The sequence below is a fragment of the Silurus aristotelis genome (assembly GCF_946808225.1).
Source record: "Silurus aristotelis genome assembly, chromosome: 24".
In the NCBI taxonomy this organism is placed as follows: domain Eukaryota; kingdom Metazoa; phylum Chordata; class Actinopteri; order Siluriformes; family Siluridae; genus Silurus; species Silurus aristotelis.
This window is the reverse complement of record NC_139597.1, coordinates 10,231,032-10,241,216: the sequence shown is the minus strand read 5'-3', so window position 1 is coordinate 10,241,216 and position 10,185 is coordinate 10,231,032. Positions and strand designations below refer to the sequence as shown.

At 37.0% G+C, this 10,185-nt stretch overlaps 1 protein-coding gene across 1 annotated transcript; it reads right to left on the bottom strand.

Moving 5' to 3' along the window:
* Positions 1–1,611: 1,611 nt before the first annotated feature.
* Positions 1,612–10,038, bottom strand: gnsa (glucosamine (N-acetyl)-6-sulfatase a). Its single transcript, XM_083528556.1, has 14 exons — positions 9,609–10,038; positions 9,460–9,519; positions 8,872–9,078; positions 7,616–7,681; positions 7,046–7,144; positions 6,747–6,914; positions 6,184–6,266; positions 5,982–6,100; positions 5,776–5,879; positions 5,573–5,674; positions 5,359–5,466; positions 4,985–5,095; positions 4,485–4,645; positions 1,612–2,810 (listed from the first exon to the last, which is right to left on the bottom strand). The coding sequence occupies exons 1-14, from the start codon at positions 9,768–9,770 to the stop codon at positions 2,735–2,737; spliced, it is 1,626 nt and encodes a 541-aa protein (XP_083384682.1). The 5' UTR covers positions 9,771–10,038; the 3' UTR covers positions 1,612–2,734.
* Positions 10,039–10,185: the final 147 nt, after the last annotated feature.

Genomic DNA, 10,185 nt, shown 5'->3' with positions numbered 1-10,185 from the left:
TATGCAACAGTTTCTTTCCACAAGCCATTAGGCTTCTCAACACACAGAAATTAAACGGAACTCTCACACACACACACACAAATGTGTGTTACCGAACTGTAAAAATTTTTTTCCTGGACTTAACACACACTCATCACTCATCTCAATCCATTCCACCACCATTCATTTATTTATTATTTATTATTCTCGACTGTACCACACTTAACACTGTACACACTCTTAACTGCTGTTTTTTTTTACACATTTATCATTTATCACTGTATTATACTGTTTACATGCTGTTCTTTGCACCTTTGACTGCTGCTGCATTCTTGCACTACATTGTTCTGTTTATACTCACTTCTGGGGTATAGTTTCTACAGTCTTCTTGTACAGTACTGTATAATCAAGTATACAGTAGGTTTACTGGTCGGCGCTATATTGGGTTTTCTGCCTTGTCTTGTGTCGTCTGTCTGCACTGTTTGCACTAGGTTGCACTCGATGCACTTTATGTAGCTTGTGTTGTAGCTCTATGTTGTTTTGTTTGTTGTTGTTTATTGTAGCACCAGGGTTCCGGAGGAACGAAAGACAATAAAAGCCTCTTGACTTGACTTTAATGGTGCAGCACCCAGACATCCTATACAACTGTGTGCCTCCAGCTTTTTGGTTACAGTTTGGGGAAGGACCACATATGGCTGGAAAAGTCAAGTGCTCCAAAACTTTATTCCATATTGTGTATGGTTGTCCTACATAATTAAAAAATTAAGATCATTTATGTACAGTTGGTACTCAATTAAGATGTCAGCAAAATGTTAATGCTTCTCTTTCTCTACCCATCCCGAGGCATCCCGAAGTTGCACCAGCTCAAGTCGTGTCCCACCTCATAAAGATTACGGACCCGAACTTTTTAAAGATGTACCATCGCCATTTGGATTCCACTTCATGTAGTGTTTAATGAATTGCACAGTAGCTTTTGGTTCCATAACATCAACTGACTGTATAAGACTGTAGGAAAGGTGCTCATGTTAGTTCTCACTCTCCAGTGTGCTGTATTGTTTAAAGACTATAATCACACTCTTGATGTCACCCAAATGAGGATGGGTTAATTTTTGAGTCTGGTTCCTCTCAAGGTTTCTTCCTCATAACATCTAAGGGAGTTTTTTCCTGCCACAGTCGCCATGGCTGCTCATCAGGGATAAATACACATCGTTCAGCTTCATTCTTAAAGACAATGTCCATTGTGAAAAGCGCTATCGAAATAAACTTGACTTGATGCACCTGATCTGATATGAATAGTGATTGAATGAGTGGCTAAAACGTCCTCCATAACAGCAACGTAAAAATTAATCTATAACAATATCGATGTAGAGCGATTACTTTAAGCGTTCTCTTCAGCTGGTGCACTAGACTTTTTCTTCATAATTTTATTTATTTTTTTTTTTATCACTTGTACTGACAGCGAGATTAGTCAAAAATGACACTTTAGGACTTTCTGATCTTCCCACATTATAATGCTGTGTATTTACCTGCCCACTTTGCAGGACAAATATTGTGGGAAGGTCAAAAGGTCCTGAAAGTGTCTCGAACACTTTACATTGTTATGATAAAGAAAACAAAAAGAGGAAAACTGAGTAAGCTCATAGTCGTTTATTGTTTAAAAGGGGGAAAAAAAAAAAGGGTCTCAAGAAATTATGTGCAAAATTAAAAACATCACAGATCAGAACGTGCCTCAGTAAAATAAATCATCATATCGACTCCAGTGACAATCAGTTCTTTTATTTACACAAGCATTAAAGTAAACCATCACTATTGACTTTTCTCTCAAAACTAAAAGGCAACAAAAAAAACACAAAATCATTAGTAATATATGAAATCGGGCCAGAAGGATGATGTGATAAACACATACGGTTATTCAACATGCAGCAGTACAATGTGGAAAGTATTCCCTTAGTAGTGACGCTGTTGTTTTTACCAGAGCAACACAGTATCTCATATCCCTTACACGCCCTCACATAGTAAAATATCATTTCTTGCACTAAAAAGAACAAGATCACATTCAATAGTTATTAAATTGCCTAACTGGAGTATTGAAATCCCTTTGGCTCATTCACAACAACTAAAATCAGTTGTGTGTAAATCTTTTAGATTCGTATATAAAGTTCCCCTTGTGATGAAAAAGTGATGAATGTTGTATACTGTGATAAAAACCAGTGGTCAGAATCAGGCACATTGCTTTCGGAAACGAAATACATTCAATTTTTTTTTACTTTGGCTTTGACCAACTACAGCACAAAAAAGTCCAACAGAAAAGTCAAAACATGTTAAGCTCATTGTCGCAAAACGTGAAGCCTACATTTGATAGAATAGAAGATCTCTGATGTCCAAAGAACACAAAACATTATTTCATTATAGACAAGACCACACTGGAACACTGCAAACAGGTCATCTGTGCTACTCTAATCTTTCCAACTTAGTTGTTAATCAGGTGCTGCGCAAAAAAACCCACAAACAAACAAAATGCAGGGAAAAATAAAGAAATCTGTCCAATACTGAATTCAGTCATCCTATGTTAAAACTAAAGCTGTCAGAATCAGAAACACAGTAAAGAGTGACTGCAGCAGGGTCGTGTCCTGTTCTGATAAACCCTCACGCCCAGATTCTTGACCAAGGTTGAAAAAGACGGTCACGATCAAAAAGGGAAGATCAGCACAAAAGGAAACAGCAGAACATTGTTTTCAAACCTTTCTTCCCGTCTTTACTTTAGTGTCTGCCACAGTCGGCTCACGTGAGGCCTGAGACTGTCGAAGATCATCTGAGGGTCGAATTTAAACCTTGAAAAAAGATCAACAAAAGCTTTGAGCTGTATTTCATTACATAAACACATCACACTGTCATTCATCTACAAAGCATGGGGGCTGAGTGAATGGATTATAAAGACTTTAAAATTGGCATAAATGACATATGGTCTTTGTAGTGGAACCTTTGAACCACCATGTTGGAGAAGTGTTTAAAGAGGTCATCATTTAAACACCAGTACAGGCACTATATTTTGTAAGAATGGTGTTCCTTTCTTCAGTACAACTCCTATGTGAAATCTATGCCAAGATGCAATAAAACTGTTCTGGCAACTAATCACCAAGACATTCTATAATGGGGTTTTCCTTTAATTCATGACCCATCATCTGTAAACATCATTTATTGACCTCAAGCATAAAAATCTAACAGGGTCAACCTCAGTTCTCAGGACCTTATGCAGCCCCACATTGCCTCCCATGTTCTCTCCAACTGAAAACAAAACTAGGCCACACGTTCTAGAATTACATAACCTGTACCTTTAAATATGTCCAGTATATGGAACATTTAACTTTATCAGCATTAGTATTTATGTCCATAATGCTAATCATGTTTTGTAATACTGAATATACACCCAATAATTAAATTTTATGTACATAGTGATTTTAAAAATAAACATTATCACAGTGCAGCTTTACAGAGATCTGGATACAGATTTGATTGTTCGCTAGAGTAAAGACGGTGAGAATGAAACATCCAACGACATGATGTAACCTAGAAAAGAACCAGTCTCAAAAGAGATCCCATTCCTCAGCTAAATGATGCCAGATCATGAGAATATAAATCATTACTCAAGTATAACTTAAACAAGTATAGACTTTTAGATTTTAGTAACGTTTTATATTCTAGATGTATGACTATGATTACCAGGTGAATTTATCCATTATGAAATGAATAATTATGTGGCATTAACTGATCCCTTCACATATAAAAGATTTCAATCTGGCTGTTTTTTGCAATAGATGAAGTCAACCATTTATGCATTCTTAATATAACAATATTATACAAAGCATGTAGATCTGAGTAGATCTAAAAAGATCTGAGTAGATCTAAAAAGATCTGAGTAGATCTAAAAAAGATCTGAGTAGATCTAAAAAGATCTGAGTAGATTGGCACCAACCCAGTGGCAGCCTTTTGCAGCAGCTACTTGTATAATGTCTTTCAATTTTTTTTTATATATTTGCATATTCCTTTTTCTTTGCTGCTGTAACACAGAAATTTTCCCACTGTGGGACAAATAAAGGCATATCATCTTAATTAAACTGACCAATTACTTGATTACAGATGCAATAAGTAAGTGTTTAGAAATTAAGGATTATGCTCTTTCAGAATTCATCATCTGCTATTCTGGCATAAAGAGAACGATGCAGAGATTTACATGTAATAAAACAACTGTTTTAATAGAACATGTGCTAACCGAGGACGAAAAAATAAAAAATAGAATTTTTTGTAGAGGACAAATTTGAAGGTAGAGAAACTGAAAATAGAGTTGAAAGGATTTATCTGAAAATCTCAGCGCAATATGATCTTAACTGGTTCCATGACATGAGTGTGAGTCACACAGATATAAATGTCAGTGAATTTGTCACCCCTGAGTAAAACTAAAAGGCCTCCAACATTCATTAAAGACAAATAAGCTTAGAAAATCTAACCGTGAATCGTAGACCCCAGGTGTCCTGCAGGACTGTCCTGAACACGACTGCAGCATCATCAATCGATGATTCATTTTCTCCAGAACCTCTTGATCGATACTCTTAGCAATGTTTGTGAGCTGGAAGGGGTCTGCAGTCAGATTATACACTTCCACAAACACCTACACATCACAAACACAACAAGAGAATTGGTTAAGGAAAGAAAATGACAATGCACTGTCCACTATTTAGCAAATGGCATTTAATACATTGCTTGTATTAATCTACTGCACACACAAAATACATCAGTGACGTTATTACTGAGCTTAATAACATTTAATAAATGTTATAGAATTTTATATAAAAGGCTTGAGCTAGATTTAGAAATAACTATAAGTGAGTTATGATATATAAAACGCATAATACAAACATCTTACCATCAAATCATGTTTATATTCAAATTATGGTAATGTACATATTTATGTTTATAAGGATAAAAGCAAAAAATAAAAAATTTTCACCTCATTATCATCAAACTCACAGTACTGCAGGTTGGTAGACTGGGAGACTGTGCGAACGCAGGCATACGTATTGTTATATGCATCTTCGCATACGCAGTCTGGAAAGCACTCCTTAAGAAAGAAGATGCGGTACTGTAATTTAGAATGCTGGCTTTTGTTGTCTACATATAGACACACTCCACATGCACACCCACACCAAACACGTGCACAAATAGAGACACACCCACCCACACGTATACATGCACCCACCCAAGTGTGTAAACACAGATCAGCAAACACCTACCCACTCACATACACATCGATCGACACAGACACACCTACACACGAATGTGTCCCACACGTCCGTGTACACACACACTTAAACAATTCCTTACTGAGACTCCTGGCCCCACACTGGGACAAGCTGGATCAGAGACATTGTGTCCTTCTCCCTCGTACTCCACCAGAAAGTCAGTTCTCCATGTTGGGGTGTTCTTTCCAATCTGGGACACAGTCAGGAAAAGTTCCCACAAACCTTTAACCATTTGATTTTTTTTCCTCACACACTGAAAAAAACACACTTCTAGGTGCATGTTTCTTGCGACTTACCATAACCGGTAGAAAGGACATCCCGTCCATCTGGGTCTTATTGACATCATAACCTGCCATGTCTAGGATAGTTGGGCCCAAATCTATATTCGCTACAAGCAACTAGTGGGAAAAAAAAAGCGATTCAACAATACAATTACATGAATGTAAAGTCTTTACTGAAACATTATTATATGTGCTTTCTAAAAGCTTGTGTGGCTTACTGGGCTGGTCTGGTTAGGCTTAATGTTTGGTCCTCGTACAAGCAGAGGGACTCTGATGTCAAACTCATAAAGCTGACGCTTGTCAATGGGGAGAGAAAACTGGCCTAAAAGAAGAAGAAAAAAGAAACAGACATTGCATAAGGATAAAGGAAACATTGTGCACTTTAATCACACCTGGATTTTGTTTACTTTTTGTTCAGACGTACCGGTGTGGTAGCCATTATCAGAGGTAAAAAAGATATACGTGTTCTCCAGCTCTCCTCTGGCTTCCAGTTTCTTCACCACCTTCTCCACCAGGTCGTCTACAGACAAGAGAGTACGCCACCTAGTGGACAAAAAAAACCCCACCATAAGGATGCATTTAAAATCCAGAAAACGTAGCAGTTAAATCACATATCCAACACATACCGTTTTCTGTAAGCATTGTCCAGGAATTCCACAGAGGAGTTCGACATTGGAGACTTTGCCTGTCGAATCAGCCAGTGTTTATCCTAGAAGAAGCAATTAATGAAGCCAACATACAGGCATGAAATAAAAACAATCCAAGGAAAGCATTTATCATTAAATCACAATCAATACAGCATGTCTATAGCTTAATGGGAAGCTGCACATTGAATCTCGCTTTATTTGTACATTGGCAGTAAAGTTCTCTGTATTCATAAACCCTATAGACAAAAGATGAGACATTAAATGCGTTAGGTTTCTTAGATGATCACAAAACACGTCACGATTTTGTGTAATAAGCCTACCAGATGTCATACAAAAGCAACCTGTTTCAAACTAGATATTGGGAACAAAAGGTTAATACCTTATTTAAACACGGTTTTGTGTATTCAAGTTTTTCCATTTAAAATCTTGCTAAAAAAAATATTCCCCCCCCATAGATCAGCCTGAAATAGAGAAATAAATTCTCCTTATATGCTTATCATTATGTGGGAGTTAACATTGTGCATCTAAACCAAGCAACATACCCTGCTATGGGTGTTAAAACTAGGATCTCTTGGGGCTTTGACGTTGGAAAACTGGCCTTCGTACTGCGGAGCAGCTGTCCAGGGAGAATGAGGAGCTGGTGTGGACACCATCATGAAAAATGGCCTGTAGGTTGACTTATACTGGAGAAAGTCTAATGATATGTTGGCCTAGGAAAGAAAAAGAGAGATAAAATTTGATTATTAAGGTAAATTAACACTAAAAATAAGGGGCTCTTGTTAAATTTATGCAGCCGCACATTTATCTTATTCATGAAAGAGTGACATGGAATAGTGCTCACCAGAACGTCAGTAAGATAGTCTTCAGAATAATTCTCTCCATGCTTCTGTGCTTTTCCATTTACTGACAATGTGTAGTTGTAATACTTTGAGTTTTTTTCCTGTAAAAGGGAAGAAAAAAAACACAAGCACAGACAAAGGGTTTGAGATATAAAGGAATGTAGAGTTTTAAAAGATCATAATGACACACTAGAACACAGATTTGACTAATCCAAGCTAATCCTCAATCAGCATAAGAACTACAGCTTTCATGAAACCTGTTTTATGCAAATAGCATACAGCATTATATGTCTATAAAAAAAAAAGAAAGAAAAATAAAGATAGTTCAGCTTTCGACAAAATCCCCTCCTCCTGTATTGAAGACAGAGGTATTGTATTCAAAAGCCCACAGGTAAACAAAGTCTAAAGATACACAAGCAGATTTCAATTGTGCTGACATTGGCATTTTAATCACACTTTAAGCAGTGAAATTGTGTTTGCATGTGTGTGTGTTTTGGCATAAAATTCTAAAAACATACATGATGTTGTTGGTTTGTAACAGACAAACATTTAAAACATTTGTATTTCCTTACCAGTGCAAACCAGTAATCCCATCCGGGGGGAACATGCTCCACTCCTCCAGCCTGTTTGTTACCATACTGAAAATACACAGTGCATAACAGTCTGAGAGTTTACCTCAGTTTACTTGTAACACTATAGAAATAAGGATTGTACAATGAATTGCACAGTCACAACTTTATAATATACATACATAATGTGCACATTAACGTTCAGTACCAAGAGTAAAGCAACAGGAGTGCTGCTATAAGAGATTCAATAACAATTCATCTTTAGCCAAAAGCTAAAAACTGTGCATTTTATTTAAATTACTGCTTCACCTTAGACTGTAACAAAGCACTGAAACTGGAGACTTAAATGGCACTGAAAATGTTTCCTCAAATAAATGACTATATTTCGACAATGAAGCAAGTTTATTAAAATCACATTGTGCAAGCATCTGCCTCATGGGTCCCTGTGAAAGAAATTTCACTATAAAAACAATTGTGTAGTAGAACAAAAATATCAGCAGACTGAAAACATAAAAAAAAATTTACTATAAAAAGGTTAAATATAAAAGTTAATATGAAACAATAGTTTAAAATAGCCAGTTAATATGTTATGCCAAAATGAATGAGTGTTTTTCTAACACGCATCTACTACACGTGCATTTTGATGAGTTGTGTTTGCATTCGTTTCAGAGTTTGACATTGCAGTGTGGAGAAAAGACAATTCGTTCAAAACCCCAAACAACACTGTATTGGAGTCAGACTCTGTCACTGATTAATGCCTTTAGGATGATTCACACCAACACAAAGACGAGCTAAAAGATCAAGCTACACAACTCTAAAACCCCACATTAACAAACTCTACAACAAAATGAAGCAAGCTTAATAAAGAGGTCAATCATGTGTTGTAAATATAGTTACATATTTATCATTATCACAATACTTCTATTTACACTACTGGTAGATGTTAAACTGCATTTTGCTGCTTTGTACATGTACTATTCCATGACAATAAAGTTTAATCCATCCATCTAATTTAATTATTTGACATATATATATATATATATATATATTTTTTGTGTATGTGTATATATGTATGCATGTATGTACAGTGTATGTGTGTATGCAGACCTGATTCATTTAAACGAATTATCCAGGGACTAATTATATGTATATAAATGACATGCATTGCTGGTCCCAGAGTCAGTAAAACATCATGCATGTGACTTGTGACTAGTGATGCATGATGGTGAAGGAAACTGGTATAGCAGTAGAAAAGCCACCTCGTTCATGTACTTCCCAGCGAAAAACGTCTGGTAGTAGCCATATTTCTGTAGTAGGACTGGGAAAGTTGAAGGCTCTTGGCTCTTCTGCCAGTCGGGACTGCTGCAGTTGCCTTCCATTGTGTTGTTGATGACCCGGTGGTTGTGTGGGTATTTGCCTGTTAGGATGCTGGCTCTGCTGGGACAGCACAGAGGACTGGCAACATACTGAGGAGAACAAATCACAGTGAATCATGTGAGCAAAGAGATTAAGTTTTGTGGTTTGAAGTCCATGTCTTGTTGCTCCCTGAGTAATACAAACTTGGGTGTGCTCTCTCTCTCTCTCTCTCTCTCTCTCTCTCTCTCTCTATATATATATATATATATATATATATATATATATATATATATATATATATATATATATGTGTGTGTGTGTGTGTGTGTGTGTGTGTGTGAGTGAAATAGGTTCATGTTGAAGGCTTATTATCAAGATGCAAAGCTGGGAGCAATCAGGTAATCTATTCCAAAGGATTCTGGTCAAAGTATTACAGCTACAGCATTCTTTTCCCATGAAATCAACCAGTCTGAACAGTTGTTTATACACACCGTGTTTGTAAAGGTTATTCCAGCATCTCCAATCAGCTTCCTGGTTTTGTTTAAGGGAATCTGTGAATATATAAGGGTGAAATGGGATAATGCATGCGTCAACAGATGTTTGCACGGATATAAGTGCAGGATAATCGTCTAAAACTCACCATCCCGCCGAGAGAGATGTCCAAATCATCAGTGAGAATTAGCACGATGTTTGGTCTCTGGTATGTTTTGGTCATCACGGCCAAACTGCTGCACAACAAAGTTACCCAAATACAAGTGAAATAGGACGTCCTGTAGTAACATAATCCAGTAATCGATTCCATGTTTTGCTTCCTAATTACAAATGCACAAATCTATTCACAAAAATACACACTTTAATGAACTGAAAAACTAGGAAAACTGTCCACTGCACGAGCTACTTAAAAACCTCTTCAGCTTTCTTTCACTGCATCTCAACAGCATTCCTCTTCCCTATTAAAGTACACTAGCGAGGGAATGGATGATTTAACTACTACATCCTACTTAGTGCCCTAAATTCCCAATAAGAAACCGTTCTAAACTCTCAAAGTACAGCCTTGTTTCACGGTCACGTGCTCTAGAAAACCGGAAGCTCCGGTCAGCTGATAACTGCCGCGCGCGCTGCGTTTTTGTTTTAATCCCGCCCCTTGTAAGTCTGTTGCTGAATGTGACAGGATCTGATTGGTCAGTGTCTGACGCCCGTCAAAGAGTCCTTATTAC